The sequence below is a fragment of the Mesoplodon densirostris genome, chromosome X, assembly GCF_025265405.1.
Source record: "Mesoplodon densirostris isolate mMesDen1 chromosome X, mMesDen1 primary haplotype, whole genome shotgun sequence".
Classification (NCBI taxonomy): domain Eukaryota; kingdom Metazoa; phylum Chordata; class Mammalia; order Artiodactyla; family Ziphiidae; genus Mesoplodon; species Mesoplodon densirostris.
The window spans coordinates 43,833,770-43,857,376 of NC_082681.1; the positions used below are offsets into that span (position 1 = coordinate 43,833,770).

The 23,607-nt window shown below is 38.5% G+C and overlaps 1 protein-coding gene across 1 annotated transcript in view; it reads right to left on the bottom strand.

The window, feature by feature from the left end:
• RNF128 (ring finger protein 128) overlaps positions 1-13,776 on the bottom strand; it is a 98,832-nt gene extending 85,056 nt beyond the window's left edge. Inside the window, exon 1 of the mRNA XM_060087270.1 lies at positions 13,371-13,776. Coding sequence (XP_059943253.1) covers positions 13,371-13,776 — 406 coding nt within the window. The remainder of the gene's footprint in view (positions 1-13,370) is intronic.
• Between the last annotated feature and the right edge of the window lie 9,831 nt (positions 13,777-23,607).

The window sequence follows — 23,607 nt, forward strand, 5'->3', positions numbered from 1 at the left end:
CTTTACTATTCACTGTGGCACTTCATCTTGTTTTAATAAACAGTTTTTCTAGTTTGTCAAGATACTTTTAAATTTTGTTTGTGTCTTACAATTTGACACTCAACTTGGAATCATATGTATAAGCAACAAAAATGTTTTCAATCCTTTTATCAAGGGCACCAATAAAATGATATCTAAAAAAAAGAAAAACAAAACATTCCCTTTTACCTATTGTTTCTTTTTTTTTTAAAACATCTGTATTGGAGTATAATTGCTTTACAATGGTGTGTTAGTTTCAGCTTGTTTCTGTATATCACTTTATTATTTCCCCTTAGCTGACAGTAAACTATCGGATTTCCCCTTTGGATCATATCCTACAATAGTGACTATAGCTGTATCTTTTTTTTTTTTTTTTTTTTTTTTTTTTGCAGTACATGGGCCTCTCACTGTTGTGGCCTCTCCCGTTGCACAGCACAGGCTCCGGATGCGCAGGCTCAGCGGCCATGGCTCACGGGCCCAGCCTCTCCACGGCATGTGGGATCTTCCCAGACCGGGGCACGAACCCGTGTCCCCTGCATTGGCAGGCGGACTCTCAACCACTGCACCACCAGGGAAGCCCTATAGCTGTATCTTATATCTATCTACACATATACATACATAAGTATATGTATATACGTATGTATTTATATTATAGCTTGTCAGTAAGAATAACAAGATTCAAAAGCCTTACTGAAGTCCTGAAACTTGATAAGGAGTATCTCCCAGAAACTTCTATCAAACAACACACTTAATGGTGGAACAGTGGGAGCATTTTGGTAGTAAAGTCAGGAACACGTCAAAAGTGTATATATTATCGCTATTAGAACCCTAGACAAAAGAATAAGACCACTGGAAAGAATGAAGAGGTACAATTAATATAAAAGATGAGGTAAAGCTTTGTAGAGAAAATGGTCATTTTTCCTGAAAATTCAAGAGCCAACTATTAAAATGAAATAAGAGTTCAACAAGGCAGTCACATGCAAGAGCAATATCAATAGTGATGCAATGTCAATATCATTAACTTCCTTCGGTATCAGTGATAATTATGTTCATTGAAGTATTGTATATAAAAGAGCAGAGTTGAAAACAACCCAAATGTCCATTAGTAGGGGAGTGGTTGAATAAGTTATGAGTTTGTTCACACTATGAAATATTTTGCAGTAGTTAAAAATGGATTAGATCTAAATATAAATTTATTAGTATGGAAATAACTCCAATTCCTACTATTGAGTGACAAAAGCAGGCTACAGAATAACTTCATTAATGTGAAAAATAAAACACAGGTTGACTTTGTAGTTTCTATAGGTATACATATGTAAAAATTAATAGAAAAATCCTGAAAGGTTACCTACTGAATGAATAACAATAGTTATCTCTTGGGAGAGGCCCGAGATTGTGGGCAATAGTCAAGGGGGACTTTATATCTTGTGTTGTTTTTTAAAGGAGAAAGTATTACTTGTATAGGTAAAAATAAAAACAATTTTAAAGTACAATAGTTTGCCGAATTCACCTAATCAACTTCACTTAAACTTGTTTATCTTTTCATATATAAAAGGGAATTGCTTTCAAGTTTCTTAAACTTTCATTCATTTAACAACTAGTGAAGACTATGCACTATACAGTGGATGACATGGTCTCTGCCCTCCTGGAACCTACAATCAATTGGGAAAGACAGAAAGACAGATAAGCAAATGAGAAAATCATTACACATTATAAGAAAATCATTACAATAATCATCTTATTATTATAAGATAATATGCAAATAAGAAAATCATTACACATTATAAGAGATTTCAACAGAAATGAGCACCAGGTTTTGATTGGAATTAATGCGGTAGGGGGAGAGTTCTTCAAAGAAGAGATTTAAACTGGGATTCGGAGAACCTGTTACGTGTGGTAGTGATGATGGTGATAGGGAGAAAAACAAGGACAAAGGGCCTCACAGAAGAAGCTTCGTGGGTTGGAGAAAATATCTGAAGGTCAGAGTGGTTAGGCATTGGTAGGGCAGGGGTGGCACTGTTGGGTTGGAAAGGTAGGCAGAGGCCAGATGATGCAAGTCCTTTCGGCATGGCAAAGTTTAGATTTTATTTGAAGAACAATGAAAAGTCACTGGGGGGTTTTGAGAAGAAGAGCAATGTGCTCCGACCTCGATTTTTAGAGGATCGCTCCAGCTGCCATGTCGAGAAAGTAGTGACATGGTTATATTTTTGGAGGAAGCATTATGTGAAAACATGAAAGAGAAATGACTTCGGTAGAGGGAACAGCAAGTGCAAAAGCTAGCTCTTTTGGTTTAGAAACAGAAAGAAGACCAGAGTGGCTGAGGCATAGTCATGTGGGAGAGAGGGGTGTGGAATCAGGTCTCATCACACAGGGCTTTGTAGGACATGGCATGAAGCCTGGATTTTTTTCTAACTGGGACTGAATTCCATTTTCCACGGGATCACTCTGGCTGCTGGGTGGAAGACAAGACTCTGTAGGGGGGCGAGAATAAGAGGGAGACCCGCTGGGAGGTTACTGCAATAGTCCAGGTGAGACAGGATATTGGCCTGGGCTTGGATGGATGCAGCAAAGGTGGGAAAGGGGATGGATTTCAGAAATGCTTGGAGATTGAATCAATAGGACTTGATCTTTAATGAGATGTGGGGGTGTGAAGAAGAGGGCGGTTTCAAGTATTTTCAAGCTCAAGGCAGGGAAGGATTTAGTGGGATTGAGGGACTGAAAGGAGCCCAGTGTGGCTGGATCTCAGTGTAGGGGACAGGAGGCATGTAGGGAGGTGAGAGGAGATGAGGTCAGAGTGGTGGGCATGAGCCAGGTGATTCATGGCTGGATGAGGACATGGAAATGAGTCTGAATGTACTCTAAGAGCAGTGGGAAGCTACTGAAGGGTTTTAAACAAGGTGTGGTTTGGTTTTATTCTAAAAAGGCACTTTGGCTTCAGTGTGGGTAGTGAGCTTAGAGGGGGACAAGAGAAGCAGGGAGATGAGTTAGGAAGTTATTGCAGAGGTCTGAGGATGAAGTCTTGGAGATGGTGCTGGGCAGATCTGAGATTCATTTGAAGTGGAACTGATTCGTTTTCTTGAATTAAACTCAAGTATATATTGGAGTCTAAGCCTTATTAAAGTTTTTATTATCTTCTCACTTCATTTATATATTATGTTTTTATTTCCCCTCTCAGTTCTAGAAAAATTTTTTTCTAAAACATGTGAGTTTGCTACTCTGATTAAACCCTTCCTTTCCATGTACTTAATTGCTGGGGAATTGGTGAGTTTGGGGGATTCTGAAATGCTGCAGACCTCACCCTGTAATACACTTCGCTGAACACAGTCGTAATGATAAAAACGTTAAGAAACATTTTATTCCTCTTAGATTACTGATTTTGCTGTAATAAACTACATTAAACTCTAATCTTTTCTTAGGGCAATTAACCTATTAATAGCATATATAACTTTCAAAACCTGTTCTGTCAGCAAGCAAGTACTTAACATAGTCTGAAGTTTCTGCTTTAATAACAGAGGAGTCCTGCCTTTTCTTGCACATCTGGGACAACTGGATGGATGGACGTCTCTGGAGCATTTGGAAATTGTTAGGAAGTTACATAATTACTTAAGGATACCATAAGCGTATCTTTCTACTTCCAACTGCATCAAAATGCAAACCAAAACACACTGCAAACTGGGAAACTTAGAATTAAAGGTTTACCTCCAAGTACTAGGTTAGACACCATTCCTCCTTGGTGGGAGCACTTCTCAGACTGAAGTTGTCCCCTTCAGAAAAGAGATACTGCTAGTAGCGGGGCTATGAATGGATTGGGCCCAGGAGTAAAGACATTCTGTATCCACATCATGAAACCATGAGAAGCAAGGAGTGCAGAAGCATCCCTTAGGCTTGCTGGGGACCTTGAAGGCAGGCTATAGGGGATGGGGAAGCACTGATACATAAAATGGAAGGAGATAATGTATTTGCACAGCAGTAAAGACATAGGCGTAGTATACTGTTGTTGAGAAAGAGGCAAGCAGCCCTTGACATCTGGGACCTGGCCTGGCACTACCAATCAGGCTTTGGTGTTTTCTTGTTGAATATAAATAATTTCACAGAGCATCAACAGTAGAGAAGGTCATTCTGTGCCATGATAGATCAAGACAAAAACAAGACCATTCCATAATCATGTCTGAGCCCAGTCAAAATATGAACATCATCCAAGTCACAAAAATGACCAGACATCTCCCATCCTGGCTAACATGAGTGACTGTTGCTTCTTTACTAATTACAGCTGTAGCTTCAGGTTAGTCTTCCCCACTTACAAATAAGGTTTATTTAGAAATCCAATCACAGAATTACCCCCTACTTTCTGACAGTATCCAAATCCAGAACAAAGCCAGCTAGAGTGACCTACTCAGCTTGGTTTTCCCAGGAATTTCCTGGTTTTAGCACTGAAAGTCCCAAGTTCCAGGAAATCCCTGTCTCAGGCAAACTGGGCTGGCTGGTCAATGGCCTGCTTCCTTAAACCCTCCCCCAAATCATCTGAAGCAAGCCCAAATCCTATAAATCCTTTCTTAAGCCCTCTTATTGAGATACCCCATCGTTTCCCATGGTGTGCATTCTACCTTTGCTGCAGTAAGTAATAAACCAAACTTTTTCAACTACAGGTCTGTTCCTAGGAGCCTTTGCTTGGAGGGCATTGACATCAGTAAGACATAAAGAGGCACAGCATTGTGGAAAGGCTAGGAAGGCCTAGCATGGAAAATGGGATGGAAGGAATGAAGAGATAGCGGCAACCAAGGAAGTGAAGGGGGTCCACATCCCTGAGGGGGGCTAGAGTGTGGTTTTCTGAAAAGGTGGTTTTTAGGGGTGATAAAAGATAAGGTGATAGAACACTCAAAGATTGGTTCAAGATGGCAGAGTAGAAGGACATGTGCTCACTCCCTCTTGCGAGAGCACCGGAATCACAACTAACTGCTGAACAATCAACAAAAGGAAGACACTGGAACTCACCAAAAAAGATACCCCACAGCCAAAGACAAAGGAGAAGCCACAGTGAGAAGGTAGGAGGGGCACAATCACAATAAAATTAAGTCCCATAACTGCTGGGTGGGTGACTCACAAACTGGAGAACAATTATACCACAGAAGTCCACTCACTGGAGTGAAGGTCCTGAGCCCCATGTCAGGCTTCCCAACCTGGGGGTCTGGCAATGGGAGGAGGAATTCCTAGAGAATCAGACTTTGAAGCATAGCAGGATTTGATTGCAAGACTTTTTGACAGGACTGAGGGAAACAGAGACTCCACTCTTGGAGGGCACACACAAAGTAGTGTGCACATCGGGACCCAGGGGAAGGAGCAGTGACCCCATAGGAGTCTGAACCAAACATACTACAAGTGTGGGAGGGTCTCCTGCAGAGGATGGGGGTGGCTGTGGCTCACCCTGGGGACAAGGACACTGGCAGCAGAAGTTCTGGGGAGTACTCCTTGGCATGAGCCCTCCCAGAGTCCACCATTAGCCCCACCAAAGAACCAGGTAGGCTCCAGTGCTGGGTTGCCTCAGGCCAAATAACCAACAGGGAGGGAACCCAGCCCCACCCATCAGAAGACAAGAGGATTAAAGTTTTGCTGAACTCTGCTCACCAAAGCAACAGTCAGCTCTACCTACCACCAGTCTCTCCCATCAGGAAACTTGCACAAGCCTCTTAGATGCCTCATCCACCAGAGGGCACACAGCAGAAGCAAGAAGAACTACAGTTCTGCAGCCTGTGGAAGGAAAACCACATTCACAGAAAGAGAGACAAAATGAAAAGGCAGAGGACTTTGTACCAGATGAAGGAACAAGATAAAACCCCAGAAAAACAACTAAATGAAGTGGAGATAGGCAACCTTCCAGAAAAAGAATTCAGAATAATGATAGTGAAGATGATCCAGGACCTCAGAAAAAAATGGAGGTAAAGATCGAGAATATGCAAGAAATGTTTAACAAAGACCTAGAAGCATGAAAGAGCAAACAAACAGAGATGAACAATACAATAACTGAAATGAAAAATACACTAGAAGGAATCAATAGCAGAATAACTGAGGCAGAAGAACGGATAAGTGACCTGGAAGACAGAATGGTGGAATTCACTGCCATGGAACAGAATAAAGAAAAAAGAATGAAAAGAAATGAAGACAGCCCAAGAGACCTCTGGGACAACATTAAACTCAACAACATTTGCATTATAGAAGGAGAAGAGAGAGAGAAAGGACGTGATAAAATATTTGAAGAGATTATAGATGAAAACGTCCCTAACATGGGAAAGGAAATAGCCACCCAAGTCCAGGAAGCGCAGAGAGTCCCAGGCAGGATAAACCCAAGGAGAAACATGCCGAGACACATAGTAATCAAACTGACAAAAATTAAAGACAAAGAAAAATTACTGAAAGCAACAAGGGAAAAATGACAAATAACATACAGGAGAACTCCCATAAGGTTAACAGCTGATTTCTCAGCAGAAACTCTACAAGCCAGAAGGGTGTGGCATTTTCTATTTAAAGTGATGAAAGGGAAGAACCTACAACCAAGATTACTCTCCCCGGCAAGGATCTCATTCAGATTCGACGGAGAAATCCAAAGGTTTATGGACAAGCAAAAGCTAAGAGAATTCAGCACCACCAAACCAGCTCTACGATAAATGCTAAAGGAACTTCTCTAAGTGGGAAACATAATAGAAGAAAAGGACCTACAAAAACAAACCCATAACAATTAAGGAAATGGTCATAGGAACATACATATCAATAATTACCTTGAACGTGAATGGATTAAATGCTCCAACCAAAAGACACAGGCTTGCTGAATGGATACCAAAACAAGACCCATATATATGCTGTCTACAAGAGACCCACTTCAGACCTAGGGACACATATAGTCTGAAAGTGAGGGGATGGAAAAAGATATTCCATGCAAATGGAAATCAAAAGAAAGCTGGAGTAGCAATTCTCATATCAGACAAAATAGACTTTAACATAAAGACTATTATAAGACACAAGGAAGGACGCTACATAATGATCAAGGGATCAATCCAAGAAGAAGATGTAACAATTTTAAATATTTATGCACCCAAGATAGGAGCACCTCAATACATAAGGCAAATGCTAACAGCCAGAAAAGGGGAAATCGACAGTAACACAATAATAGTAGGGAACTTTAACACCCCACTTTCACCAATGGACAGATCATCCAGACAGAAAATTAATAAGAAAAAACAAGCTTTAGATGACACAATAGACCAGATAGATTTAATTGATATTTATAGGATATTCCATCCAAAAAGAGCAGACTACACTTTCTTCTCCAGTGCACACAGAACATTCTCCGGGATAGATCACATCTTGGGTCACAAATCAAGCCTCGGTAAATTTAAGAAAATTGAAATCATATCAAGCATCTTTTCCGACCACAATGCTATGAGACTGGAAATCAATTACAGGGAAAAAAACGTAAAAAATACAAACACATGGAGGGTAAACAATACATTACTAAATAAACAGGAGATCACTGAAGAAATCAAAGAGGAAATCAAAAAATACCTAGAGACAAATGACAATGAAAACATGATGATCCAAAACCTATGGGATGCAGGAAAAGCAGTTCTAAGAGGGAAGTTAATAGCAGCACAACCCTACCTCAAGAAACAAGAAAAGTCTCAAATAAACAATCTAAGCTTACACCTAAAGGAACTAGAGAAAGAAGAACAAACAAAACCCAAAGTTAGTAGAAGGAAAGAAATCATAAAGATCAGAGCAGAAATAAATGAAATAGAAACAAAGAAAACAATAGCAAAGATAAATAAAACTAAAGCTGGTTCTTTGAGAAGATAAACAAAATTGATAAACCTTTAGCCAGACTCATCAAGAAAAAGAGGGAGAGGACTCAAATCAATAAAATTAAAAAAGAAAAAGGAGAAGTTACAATGGACACTGCAGAAATACTAAGCATCATAGGAGACTACTACAAGCAACTCTTTGCCAATAAAATGGACAACCTGGAAGAAAGGGACAAATTCTTAGAAAGGTATAACCTTCCAAGACTGAACCAGGAAGAAATAGAAAATATAAACAGACCAATCACAAGTAATGAAATTGAAACTGTGACTAAAACTCTTCCAACAAACAAAAGTCCAGGACCAGATGGCTTCACAGGTGAATTCTATCAAACCTTTAGAGAAGAGCTAACATCCATCCTTCTCAAACTCTTCCAAAAAATTGCAGAGGAAGGAACACTCCTAAACTCATTCTACCATCACCCTGATACCAAAACCAAACAAAGATACTACAAAAAAAGAAAATTACAAACCAATATCACTGATGAACATAGATGTAAAAATCCTCAACAAAATACCAGCAAACAGAATCCAACAGCACACTAGAAGGATCATACACCATGACCAAATGGGATTTATCCCAGGGATGCAAGGATTCTTCAGTATACTCAAATCAATCAATGTGATACACTATATTAACAAATTGAAGAATAAAAAACATATGATCATTTCAATAGATGCAGAAAAAGCTTTTGATGAAATTCAACACCCATTTATGATAAAAACTTTCCAGAAAGTGGGCATAGAGGGAACCTACCTCAACATAATAAAGACCATATGCAACAAACCCACAGCAAACATCATTCTCAATGGTGAAAAACTGAAAGCATTTCCTCTAAGATCAGGAACAAGACAAGGATGTCTACTCTCACCACTATTATTCAACATAGTTTTGGAAGTCCTAGCCACGGCAATCAGAGAAGCCAAAGAAATAAAAGGAATACAAATTGGAAAAGAAGAAGTAAAACTGCCACTGTTTGCAGATGACATGATACTATATATAGAGAATCCTAAAGATGCCACCAGAAAATTACTAGAGCTAATCAATGAACTTGGTAAAGTTGCAGGATACAAAATTAATGCACAGAAATCTCTTGCATTCTTCCTATACACTAACAATGAAAGACTGGAAAGAGAAATTAAGGAAACAATCCCATTCACCATTGCAACAAAAAGAACAAAATACCTAGGAATAAACCTACCTAAGGAGGTAAAAACCTGTACTCAGAAAACTATAAGACACTGATGAAAGAAATCAAAGATGACACAGACAGATGGAGAGATATACCATGTTCTTGGATTGGAAGAATCAATATTGTTAAAATGACTATACTACCCAAAGCAATCTACACATTCAATGCAATCCCTATCAAAGTACCACTGGCATTTTTTACAGAACTAGAACAAAAAACCTTAAAATTTGTATGGAAACACAAAAAACCTCCAATAGCCAAAGCAGTCTTGAGGGAAAAAAACGGAGCTGGAGGAATCAGACTCCCTGACTTCACACTATACTACAAAGCTACAGTAATTAAGACAGTATGGTACTGGCACAAAAACAGAAATGTTGATCAATGGAACAGGATAGAAAGCCTAGGGATAAACCCACACACCTATAGTCAACTAATCTATGACAACAGAGGCAAGGATATACAATGGAGAAAAGACAGTCTGTTCAATAAGTGGTGCTGGGAAAACTGGACAGCTACATGTAAAAGAATGAAATTAGAACACTCCCTAACACCATACACAAAAATAAACTCAAAATGGATTAGAGACCTAAATGTAAGACTGGACACTATAAAACTCTTAGTGGAAAACATAGGAAGAACACTCTTTGACATAAATCACTGCAAGATCTTTTCTGATCCACCTTGTAAAATGATGGAAATAAAAACAAAAATAAACAAATGGGACCTAATGAAACTTAAAAGTCTTTGCACAACAAGGGAAACTACAAACAAGACGGAAAGACATCCCTCAGAATGGGAGAAAATATTTGCAAATGAATCAATGGACAAAGGATTAATCTCCAAAATATATAAACAGCTCATGCAGATCAATATTAAAAAAACAAACAACCCAATCCAAAAATGGGCAGAAGACCTAAATAGACATTTCTCAAAAGAAGACATACAGTTGGCCAAGAAGCACATGAAAAGTTGCTCAACATCACTAATTATTAGAGAACTGCAAATCAAAACTACAATGAGGTATCACTTCACACCAGTTAGAATGGCCATCATCAGAAAATCTACAAACAAGAAATGCTGGAGAGGGTGTGGAGAAACGGGAACCCTCTTGCACTGTTGGTGGGAATGTAAATTGATACAGCCACTATGGAGAACAGTATGGAGATTCCTTAAAAAACTAAAAATAGAATTACCATATGACCCAGCAATCCCACTCCTGGGCATATACCCTGAGAAAGCCATAATTCAAAAAGAGTCATGTACCACAATGTTCATTGCTACTCTATTTACAATAGCCAGGAGATGGAAGCAACCTAAATGCCCATTGACAGACGAATGGGTAAAGAAGATGTGGTACATATATACAATGGAATATTACTCAGCCATAAAAAGGAACGAAACTGGGTCATTTGTAGAGATGTGGATGGATCTAGAGACTGTCATACAGAGTGAAGTCAGTCAGAAAGAGAAAAACAAATATCATATATTAACGCAGGTATGGGGAACCTAGAAAAACAGTACAGATGAACTGGTTTGTAGGGCAGAAATAGAGACACAGATGTAGAGAACTAACGTATGGACACCAAGGGGGGAATTTGGTGGGGGTGGTGGTGGTGGGATGAATTGGGAGATTGGGATTGACATATATACACTAATATGTATAAAATAGATAACTAATTAAAAAAAAGATAATGTGATAGATGGTAAAGCCTTGAGCTTTTGTAGGATGAGGAGGACGAGTTGTTGCCCTACCCTCTGTGCCTAAACAAAACCCTAATGAAAGACAGCAAAAACAAACACAATTTTGGCTTATGTTATAAAATAATGACTCAATCTTTAATGGTCTAGGGGCTGATCATAGAGCTTTCATATCCACACTCCCTTCCCTATGTTTGTCAACTGAATCATATAATAGTTTCTATATAAGAGAAATTTCTGGGAAGGAAGAACTCCAGTGACACACTAGCTGACAGGTTTTATAACGGCAAAACATTAAACTTACAATTTTAATTCTTTGGGGTTGAGATCGTTCAATGTTAAAGATCAACATTCATTAAATAAAGACCCTAAAACCGTGCCTGACATATATTAAATGGCAATAAATATTAACTATTACAATTACTATGATTATGCTATCTTTTCAAATGTGCTTATTTTAAAACGGGCAATGCCATAGTATTAAAAAATGTTTTTGATCACATATCCTTGATTATATTGGAAGTATATATTCAATGATAAATGTAACTGCTTTGTTTCTTAAATTCTGCTCAGAGACATATACTCAAATGACTGTGCATGCCTTTTGGAGAGATTTACTGTTTTGGTCAGACTTTTAAATTCAATGGCTGGGCACCTACTTTCCAGTAGTTGGCCCTTACTGCATGATGCAAAGCAAGTTTGGAAAACATGACTACTATTTAGTTTGATGCTGTTTATACTTTTAAAAAAGCAGAAGATTTATAAAACAGAAACAGACTCACAGACAGAAAACAAACTTATGTTTACCAAAGGAGAAAGGTGGGGAGGAATAATAAATCAGGAATTTTGGGGTAACATATACACACTACTATATATAAAATAAACAACAAGGACCTACTGCATAGCACAGGGAACTATACTCAATATTTTATAATAACCTATATGGGAAAATAATCTGAAAAAGAACATATATATATATATATATATATAAATATAGAAATATAGAAATATAGAAATATAGAAATATAGAAATAAAATATATATATATATATATATATATATATATATATATATATATATATATATATATATATATATATATATAACTGAATCACTTTGCTTAACACCTGAGAGTAACACAACATTGTAAATCAACTATACTTCAATTTAAAAAAAAGAAAGAAAATTATCCTAAAGAAAGCAGGGGAGTGAACAGCAGAATGTGGCTATGCATGTAAAAGGAAACCTAGAATACTCAGAATCTCTAAGTTGAAACATAGAGCAAGTAGGTTCCTTAGAAAAGGTTTAATTTCTATTTTTCAACAGAAAGCCACCTCATTTTATTTCTACAAAAATAAAAGTCACTCGTAAAATTATAGGAACATGCAGAGAATGTTTATGAAGTGCTCTTAACTTCAAAAGAAAAAAATGTGAATGCCTGGGTTCTCGAAATGTCCAGGATATGTTAAAAAAGGTAGCAAGTAGAGTTTTGTACATTTACAATAATTTTGTACTGTTAAAGACGATGTTACCTAGTTTTTGATACCCAGAGAAACAAGCAGCTTGTTTTTCAAAGATTAGTGCTAAATTGCCATACTGTGGGTACACAACCTGGATGTTCCACTCTACTACTCTTAACACAAATTTGTTTTTTTCTTACAGTTCTGAAATCTGGTTGACTTAATTTACATTAATCTTCTCAGAGGCCAAACTTGGTGGTGAGAATACCAATTATCCTGGTATTGTGTTCGACCAGATCTTACCGTGTTTGAAATTACCATTTTTCTCCTTTGGCCAAGTCTGGGGTCAAAAAAACCTATACCCACCTACAGTATAGAAAACTTGTTTCAGAAGTCTACTTCTTCACTGGTTTAAAACCATTTATTTGGAAAGTGGCATTTTTTACAAAATGAAAACAGTAATTCTAAGAAGTAAATTCCTTCACAAAATTAATAAATTAGATAATTATATTTACTTAAGAAGTCATAAGTAAACATTTTTAAGGGAAATCTTTACTTTTGGTGTGAATTACAGAGGTATCCAATTTCAGCCTTACCGTTTTCAATGTATAATGTTTCTTACAGAGTAGTTTTATAAATATTAGTCCCACAGACATTAAAATCTCACATGCATACAGCAGAGAGTTGAATTCTCATTTCTGTAAACATTTTTTCACACTTACAATATGCTACTGTTTAATCATAATAATGAATCCGTTTTGCAGTTACTGCACACTTGAATACAAACAACCCTGAATCAAACTGAAAAGTACAAATTAAGAATGAAATTAAAATATTTATATTTTCTTGAATGTTTACAGGTAAAGGCACATTTATTAAAAAGCAATTATGTAATACACACTGAGAAAACTAGTAGAGCTAAGAACATCATGAAAGAAAACAGGAACCACTTCATGAATTGCTTTTGACCTTGGAACAAATTAATTGCCAATATTAAATAATAGTAAAGTAATTCAGAGTAGTGCCAGGCAAGAAAATTTAAAATACACTTGTTTTACAACCTCATTGACAGACCCTAGAGTCACTGTAGATGGAAATACCATGTTAAGATAAACAAAGACATTAACCCTCTTTGGGAATCAGTTCTTACTTACCGAAATTTGCCATCTGTATCGTCTGGTTGCCAGTCTCTGGAACATTGTAAATCACAACAGCATCAGCATTTTTTCTGCCTGCTGCTTGAATTTTTTCTGAAAATGTACAATTACCTCTTTCTATCAGTGCAATCCAAGGCTTCTTAGTATTAGTAAACTCAGTGTTGTAGTCACAAGCTTGGTAGTTACTGTTCTTAGGGATGCCCACCACCCCCATAGCATTAGCCACCGGTGAGGCTAATCCATAAACACCACATTCACATGTCTCTGTTGAAGTGTAGTTGCTGGTTTCATTGTAATAAGCCACAGTCACATGGGCATTCATTGAAAAAGGCGCTGTGATTTTAAATAAAAAGGTAAAAATTACCAGCAGCTGAAAACAACTGGACTTATTCTCCTGGTTCATTGCTCATTCATTTGAGCATAAAATTTAAGATGTCTGCTGATATTTCCAACTATCAGTCACCATTTGTCCACTCAGGTCCCCACTAAGCAGAAGTTTGAAATTTCAGCTGCAAGTAGGTAACTGATCTCACCTCTAGCAACGTAAGCTCTGAATACATCAGCTCTATTTCACTTTACTTAGCTACATTCCGTTTTGCCTGCCCCTCCTCCAACTGTACACACATGTAACCCTTAACCAGGACTACCTTAGCAATAAATAACACCATCAACTTTATTATACATGTCAACTTATCAGGACTGGATGACTTCCTTCACTGACATTTTTTTCTTCTTACTGTTCCAGCTAATGAACTTTCATAAACATGGAGTGGATTGGAATGAGGAACTGGACCCTTGGGATTACCATGTGACAAAATGAAAGTCACCTCTCTCAGATCATCTAAAACACCAAACTGGTTTTCCAAGCCCTGCTGAAATAATGCTATCAACCAGTTCAGCCAGAAGTAAGTTAAGATGCATCATTTTAATTGCTACGGCATTGGTAGAATTGATTTCACAGCCTTTTTTCTCTTATTTCTTTGTGGAATTTTTCTTAACAGGCTCCCCAAGGAACATCTTCTGCTACCTTTGTTTATTCATTGAAAAGGAAACATATTCCAGTCCCTAGAGATCCTTTCAAGTACAAGGCCTTGCCCATGGTGGGCACTCAAATATCTGTTGATGAATTCCATTAATTTTTATGTCCTATGTGTTATACTCTAACAAAAGACTGTTCAAGGTTTATCTTTTAACATGTAAAATTTTTAATTCTAGTTCTTTCAAATGTGTAGACAGCTTTAGTTATTTCATCGCTTCCTTTACTGTAAGCTCTGTTTTGGGTTTTTTTTGCATTCTTTTTTAATATATTCTTTTTTTAACATGTGTATTGGAGTATAATTGCTTTACAATGGTGTGTTAGATTCTGCTTTATAACAAAGTGAATCAGGGGCTAGTGAAGGAGTAGATGAATGGACAAAAAGACAAACAGAGATATCAGGAATCTGACTGGGCCAAGAGTCAGCAAACTACACTAATAGGCAACAGGCTGTCAGAGAAGCAGAAAGACACCAGGTCAAAAGGAAGGCAGACACAATGGTAGCCTGAAGTCCAAGGAAAATAGTCTGAAATAAGGAATACCACTAGAGTCAAGGGGACAGGACAACAGAAAATAGGAAACATTGTTGAAGGACATGATCAATAAAGCTATTTTACCCCACACACACTTCTTGTCCGTTCTTGGGCATCTGAGGTATTAGCGTTGGAGTGAACCCTGAAAGTGGGAACCAACAGTTAACAGCAGAGGAGAGTTCATGGAATCTGCAGTAGAACCTGATGGATAAATCTCAGCAGATGCACAATAGAAATATGAACCTTTTTATCCGGTTACAGTTGCTGATGACTCATATCTCCCTCACAGTACCTGGTATTAGTAACAACTTACACACAGTAATCACAATAATTATTCATGAAAAGCTTAAAGGTCTTGTGTATTAGCTTATGGTCTATTTCAGAGTAAATGCAAACAGTTTATTATTTTGCTATTAGCACTATCAACGACGTTTAAACTCATAATAAAGACTGTATTCACTAGATAAAGAAAACTATCAAACTGAAAACAGAAGTGTTATTGCCAAAATAATTAGCCTGCTAATTGCTAATAGACATCTGTGATAAATTCAACATCAGCATTCAACAGGCAATTCCCTAGTAAAGTTGTAGAAATTTGAGTTAACCTTCTCTACCAGTTATTAAATTGCTTCTAAAGCAACATCATTATATGCTTTTAAAATGGCAACTTTCCATAACACTTTGTGGCAGTGCTGGTGAACTTCACTAAACTATTTTAAATTGCTCTGAAGGTTGAAGTGCATGACTTTGTATGGTAACCAGCATTATATACCTTGTATGTAAGTGCTTTTATGTTTCCTTGTATGGCTTTCACAGAGTCATAACTTACAAAGATAATTTTAGATTGTTTTTAAAATTTTACAGTTAAGTAAAATCAGTCCTAGAACGATAAATACCCATCAGTGCAATTTTCCAGTTAAGTCTTAAGGTAATTTGCTAGGGAGGGGGGTGAGTGGTCTAGTACTTATTCAGTGTTTTTACAATTTTGACTGTGGAATACCTACGTTAGACTCACTTGGAAGTTTATTAAAAGTGAAGATTCCTGGGTCCTACTACCAGTCAGCCTGAATCAAAATTGGAGGAATATATATAGGAATTCACATTTTCAATAACTCTCCAGGTGATTCTTACACACTTTACAATTTAAGAACTTTAGATCGTACAAGTTGTACATGATGAATAGTACGGGATCTAGTTGTAGTTTTTTTTTTTAAATTAATTTATTTATTTTTGGCTGCATGTGGGCTTTCTCTAGTTGCGGTGAGTGGGGGCTACTCTTTATTGTGATGTGCGAGCTTCTCATTGCGGTAGCTTCTCTTGTTGCAGAGCGCAGGCTCTAGGCACTCAGGCTTCAGTAGTTGTCGCGTGTGGGCTCAGTAGTTGTGGCTCACGGACTCTAGAGCGCAGGCTCAGTAGTTGTGGCACACAGGCTTAGTTGCTCCGCAGCATGTGGGATCTTCCCAGATCAGGGATCGAACCCGTGTCCCCTGCATTGGCAGGCGGGTTTTCTTAACCACTGCACCACCAGGGAAGTCCTAGTTGTAGTTTTTTCTTTTTTTTTTTTTTTTTTTCTTTTTGCGGTATGTGGGCCTCTCACTGTTGTGGCCTCTCCCGCTGCGGAGCACAGGCTCCGGATGCGCAGGCCCAGCGGCCATGGCTCACGGGCCCAGCCGCTCCGCGGCATATGGGATCCTCCCAGACCGGGGCACGAACCCGTATCCCCTGCATCGGCAGGCGGACTCTTAACCACTTGCGCCACCAGGGAGGCCCCTAGTTGTAGTTTTGACAGATTAGCTGCTGTCATTTTATTTCAACCTCATCGTGCTTCAACTTCCAATCTATAGAGGTCTGATGTTTTATTTGTACTTTAGGTGGTTCTCTGAACTTTTCTGAAGTTATCTTAAAAACCAAAAGGTTGGGCTTCCCTGGTGGCGCAGTGGTTGAGAGTCTGCCTGCCGATGCAGGGGACACGGGTTCGTGCCCCGGTCCGGGAAGATCCCACATGCCGTGGAGTGGCTGGGCCCGTGAGCCATGGCCGCTGAGCCTGTGCGTCCGGAGCCTGTGCTCCGCAATGGGAGAGGCCACAACAGTGAGAGGCCCGTGTACCGCAAAAAAACAAAACAAAACAAAACAAAAAAACCCCCAAAAGGTTGTGCAAATGCTGACACTGCAACAGCTAGTGTTATGTCCTCAGGAAAATAATAACCTCTCCTGGACTTTTTCTTCTTTTACACAATGAAAGAGATTGGTTTAAAATTTATCTATCAAGTCTTTTCCAGATCTGCCATGCTAGAACTCTATGAAAATGAAAGTTATTTCAAAACTATCAATTTTTAATTTTTCCTTATCAGAACAATTGAAGAGGAAGCTGCATCGAGAGCAGATGAAACTATAGCACCTAGATAGGAGGTAAGTTCAAAGTACTGGGTGAAGCTTGATCTCTAATAAAACTAACAAATGCTTGAAGCAGGACTATATACCAGTGGTTTTCAAACTTGTCTGCACATTAGAATCATCTGGGGGAGATGTTGACTCTCTTGACGCCCAGGCTACACTCCAATCAGAAACCTGGGGTGGGGGTGGCATGTAGGCATAGTAATTTTTTAAAATTAACTAATTAACTAATTAATTAATTAATTAATATTTGGCTGCGTTGGGTCTTCGTTGCTGCACGTGGGCTTTCTTTTTTTAGTTGTGGTGAACGGGGTCTACTCTTCATTGCCCTGCGCAGGCCTCTCACTGTGGTGGCCTCTCTTGTTGCGGAGCACCAGCTCTAGGTGCGTGGGCTCTAGAGTGCAGGCTTAGTAGTTGTGGCGCACGGGCCTAGCTGCTCTGCAGCATGTGGGATCTTCCTGAACCAGGGCTCAAACCCGTGTCCCCTGCATTGGCAGGCGGATTCCTAACAACTGCACCACCAGGGAAGCCCAGGCACAGTCATTTTTAAAACTCCCCAGGTGATACTAATATGAAGCTAAGTTTGAGAACCACTGTTATGTTTCAAACATTTAAAACTACTGGACTTTTTCAACTACTTGTACCTTAATAAATATTAAGTATCTTAGCAAAGGTACACAATATTAATTAAGGCATAGAGAAGTGAATCACTCATCTCTTAAGCAAGGAACATTTCAATTTTTTCCATATGATTGAATAACAGCTATGGCAAACCTACCATTTAAAGATGACGAGGACTTCCCTGGTGGCGCAGTGGTTAAGAATCCGCCTGCCAATGCAGGGAACACGAGTTTGAGCCCTGGTCCGGGAAGATCCCACATGCCGCGGAGCAGCTAAACCCGGGCACCACAACTACTGAGCCTGCGCTCTAGAGCCCGTGAGCCAAAACTACTGAGCCTGCGCTCTAGAGCCCTTGAGCCAAAACTACTGAGCCTGCGCTCTAGAGCCTGTGTGCCACAACTACTGAAGCCCGTGTGCCTAGAGCCCATGCTCTGCAACAAGAGAAGCCGCCGCAATAAGAAGCCCGCGCACCGCAACGAAGAGTAGCCCCTGCTCGCCGCAACTAGAGGAAGCCCGCACGTGCAGCAACGAAGACCCAACGCAGCCAAAATTAATTAATTAATTAATTGAAAATAAATAAAAAATAAAGATGAGGAAGTACAGGGCTGTGTTTCTAATAGAATACAGGTACCCCTTGATTATTCATAGCAACTTCCAATTCTGCCTTGGGTGACTCTGACTTGGTGTATGTTCAAAAGAAATTACTTTTAGTATTAGCCCAAGCCAAATAAAAGAAATAGTCACAAGGCCATATCCAGCTACAAAGGAAGCAAGGAAAAGTATTCTTTATTCTAGGTAGCCATGTGCTTAGCTAAACATGGAGAGAAGAAATATTACTATAGAATAGGTATTAGGGTACAGCTAGCAGTCTCTGCTAACCTTCTTATAATCCATTCTCCTTCCAGGAGACAGTGACCACTCTAAAACATGAATCGAATAAAGGCATATCACTGGCCACAAACCACTTAATGGCTTCCTAGTGCTCTGAAGATACATACTAAAATCCTTACCATGGACTATAAAGCTCTGTGTAATTTGCAAGAGCCTTTGCTTGTCTGTTTGTCTCGTCTTGTATCCAACTTTCCACACTCCAGCCATATCAGTTCTCATTCAAGTTCTCAAGCACACGTTGGGCTGCAAGGCTTTTTCACCTCAAGTTCACTTCCTCAGGAAAAACTTTCCCAATGCACCCTGCCAGCTTCCTTTGTGAAATTTATCTTATTTATTTGTGCAATTATTTGAATGTCTTTCTCCTCCACAGCACTGTAAGCTTTATGACAGTAGGGGCCATGTCTGTTTTTGCTTGTATTGTATTGTGTTCCTAGTGCAAACCCAGTGCTTGCCATAGAGTGGGCATTCAAATACCTTGGATATATGCTGCAATAACTGGGCTCATTATTTTATGAGCCCCAGGATTTAGAGAAGTTTATCTCACAGTAATCTACTAGGTGAAAATTTATTATTATTCAAACGTTTTACTTTGTGCTCAAGTTAGAGTTTAAAGAAACAGACATTGGAGTTATAAGCCCAACCTTAAAATTTAATTGCCTTGACAATTTTTTTTTTTTTTTTTGCAGTACGCGGGCCTCTCACTGTTGTGGCCTCCTCTCCCATTGTGGAGCACAGGCTCCAGACACACAGGCTCAGTGGCCATGGCTCACGGGCCTAGCCACTCCGCGGCATGTGGGATCTTCCCGGACTGGGGCACGAACCCGTGACCCTGCATTGACAGGTGGACTCTCAACCACTGCACCACCAGGGAAGCCTGCCTTGACAATTTTACATTAAATCATTTAGTCTTTTTCTGTTTCAGTTTCCTATCTACAAAACAGATATTAAAAACGTTGTTAGGGGCAACTCCTAGATCTTAAGTGACTAGACGTCACATGCAATAATCTCAGAATAGCATCAGAAGTACTCAAATTTTAAAAAAAAGGGTTACTTGATTTTCAATGAAAATGTGCATATGATTAAAAACACCTAAAATATTTCAGATTTCTGTTCTGAAAAAAAATACATATATGTATCAATCACTGAAAAGGCAACAAATTAGGAAGAACATTAGCAATAAAAATAACTGGGATTTAAATATTTCAATTTTTTTGTTATAATGAGCTGCTATAATTGATAATGGTCTAATCATAACTTTAAAATGTTCTTCATAGAAAACCACATTTTCATGACACACATGATAATAACACAAAGGCATTTTTACTGTTCTAATAACTATATTAACATACCAAAAGAATCATACAACTGGATGGGACCATTATTTTGCAAATTTTACAGATAAGAAAACTAAGGCCAAGCAGTTTAAGTGGCTTTCCTTAAAGTTCCACAGGGATTTAGGGACAGACCAGTGGTTAGCTTTAAATCTATTTTTTCAAAATCTACTTTTTATTTCTTTAGTATAAAGGAAAGCAAAACTTAGGGCTAGAAGTGGTATCAACATAACAATGTAAGAATGAGGGATAATATTTAGTGGGTGGTGTGACCTAGACCAAGAGATAAGTTTTTATCTAATGTTTCCATTTTGGAGATGTGACACTAATGTAATATGACTTGACTCAAATATAATCTCATATAACTGAAATCTTCAGATAATCCCCAAATCTAGTTTTATGTATTCATTTTAACACTTTTCCCTAAAATTTCCTTACTAAAAACAACAGATTACTGAAATAAGCTGTACTGAGTAATACATATTTCACCTCCCATCGATTTACCTGCAAATTCATGGGTAGCAATGCTTAAAAAAAAAAGGAACTGTACCTGAAAAGGTAACTAGTAAAATAGCAACCAGCTCAATTATAAACCATATAAATGACTTCAGAATGATAGAATTGGTTATAATCTATAGTCCATGTTGGCAGAAGGTATCTAGCTAAAAACAACAAATATTATTAGTGTCACCAAATAAGGGTTTCAAATTTTTTAAAAGACCTTGTCTTAATATGAATAAAATTAGTGCAGGATAATTCCAACAAAGAAAAGTGGCAGGATAAACATGTACTCAGATTCTTCTTTTAATAGTTTATCAAAGTATTTCAATGTGTAGATCTCATGTACCATCTAAAATTAGAAACTTCAGTGAAAGATTGTGGTCTTGTGGTAGACTATGTAATATTTCATAATTTACTAACTGATTTGTTAATAAAAAAGTGACACCACAGTAGTATATTTGTGTTGCTTTGGAAAGAATCAACACATATTGTCACTTGAAGATAAGGTCTTCTGATGTAGTTTGCTATTTTTCTTAGGAAACCGCCACAGTAGCTATCCAATTTTGCCATAAACTGGAAATGTGGACACAGATGTTTAACTCCAAATTTGGATAGAAACATTACTATAATATAAAACAAATTGCCATGGAAGTTGTTTTTAAAGATCCTAAATCTTTTTTTTTAATTAATTAATTTATTTATTTATTTATTTTTGGCTGTGTTGGGTCTTCGTTGCTGTGCACAGCCTTCCTCTAGTTGCGGCGAGCAGGGGCTACTCTTCGTTGCGGTGCGTGGGCTTCTCATTGTGGTGGCTTCTCTTGTTGTGGAGCATGGGCTCTAGGCGCCCAGGCTTCAGTAGTGTGGCACACGGGCTTAGTTGCTCTGTGGCATGTGGGATCTTCCCAGGCCAGGGCTTGAACCCGTGTCTCCTGCATAGGCAGGCAGATTCTTAACCACTGTGCCACCAGGGAAGCCCAAGACCCTAAATCTTAATAATGAGTTCATATTTCTCATTCAATATAAGAACAGAAATTACACCTGTTAAAGTGTGTAGTTTTGCAATCTCGGCCTGAGTTTTTCAGTCAATAGCCATTTAAGTATTAACTTTTTCCCTTCTCCAACTTTTATGAGGCACTAAAACTGAATTGCCTGTTAAAGTTTATAATAGCTTAATACGAAAGCCCAGATTCTGTTTGATAAACAACAGTTTTCAACCCAGATGGAAGAATCATATTCACTCATTTAGCAAGCACGTGTAGGTCTAACATAGGCCAAAAATATGAAGGAAAAACATCAAATACATTCAAAATTAGATAGGTTTTAACTTCTTTAATAATACAGTCAAAATTTTAACATGAGAAGGATTCCCTATTTTAATTAATGTTTAAACACAATTTTAAAGAACAAAAGATCGAACAAGTTTATGAGAAAGCTGTAGCATCTGTCTTTAGGTTCCTGATGCCCAACACATTTAAAATGTATACAATATGGGGCTTCCCTGGTGGCGCAGTGGTTGAGAGTCTGCCTGCCAATGCAGGGGACACGGGTTCGTGCCCCGGTCTGGGAGGATCCCGCATGCTGCGGAGCGGCTGGGCCCGTGGGCCATGGCCGCTGGGCCTGCGCGTCTGGAGCCTGTGCTCCACAGCAGGAGAGGCCACAACAGTGAGAGGCCCGCACACCGCAAAAAAACAAAACAAAACAAAACAAAATGTATAGAATATGAAATTACAGAACCACAGGGCTAGAAGGAAGCCTACAAGTTAATAGCTTAACTACAATCAGGTTCATCTTAAAACAGTACTTTTTTTTTTTTTTTGCGGAACACGGGTCTCTTACTGTTGTGACCTCTCCCATTGCAGAGCAAGGCTCTGGACACGCAGGCCCAGCGGCCATGGCTCACGGGCCCAGCCACGCCGCGGCATGTGTGATCCTCCTGGACCAGGGCACGAACCCACGTCCCCTGCATCGGCAGGTGGACTCTCAACCACTGTGCCACTGGGGAAGCCCGAAACAGTACTTTTTAACTCAAGTGATGGTCATTTTGGCTCATCTAACTAACCACGTAGATGTCAATCACAGAATCTTGCACATGTGGAATGGCCATTTACAGTTAAAATGAAGTAAGATAGACAATCAGAATAAAATCAATTCCCTTAGCTACTCTTTTATACTTTCAATATGAGCACTTAAAATGTTAATTTGAGATAAATTTTCACTATTTAAACTCACATTACATGTAGCAAAATTACAAATGAACATAGAAAGAATACAGACATACTGTAGCCTCTGGCTTTAAGACCACACACCGGTCAAAACATTTAGAAATTCAAAGGATATGAAGTCACTTTAGGGAGTAGAAAACCTTAAAACAATTTAATTTAGCATGCTCTTTGTACAGCTGACCAAACTAAAGACCAAGGCAAATGGAACATAACAATCCATGTGTGCTTTTGAAAATGACCGAAACTACCTTGGTTTTGAGAAATTCAGGTTGACCACTTTAGGAGAATTTAATTCTCAAATCAGCAATTCAAAATTCCCCATTATAGCCGAATAAAAATAGAAGGATGTTAAATGTCCATGAAAAGTTACTCTTAAGTTGGGATGCCTTATGCTGAGGCTTTAGACTAAAAGTATACTTCACAAATAGAACAGTGAACACAAATTATCACAAGTCAAGATAACAGTCATATAGAAAGAAGATGAACTTTCTTGATACACACAAATTGTTTCAATGACCTTTCCAAAGAATGAATTTAAAATGAAGTGTGTTAGCTCCAAATACAAGATGAACATAAAACCACTTAACTTTAGAGTGTATGTAATATTCTTTCTGAGAAACAGTTACTGAAATTACCAACAAAATGACAGAATATCCTTAAAGCAATGCCCTCTTTATAACCTTTAATAATTTCATCTTCCAATTT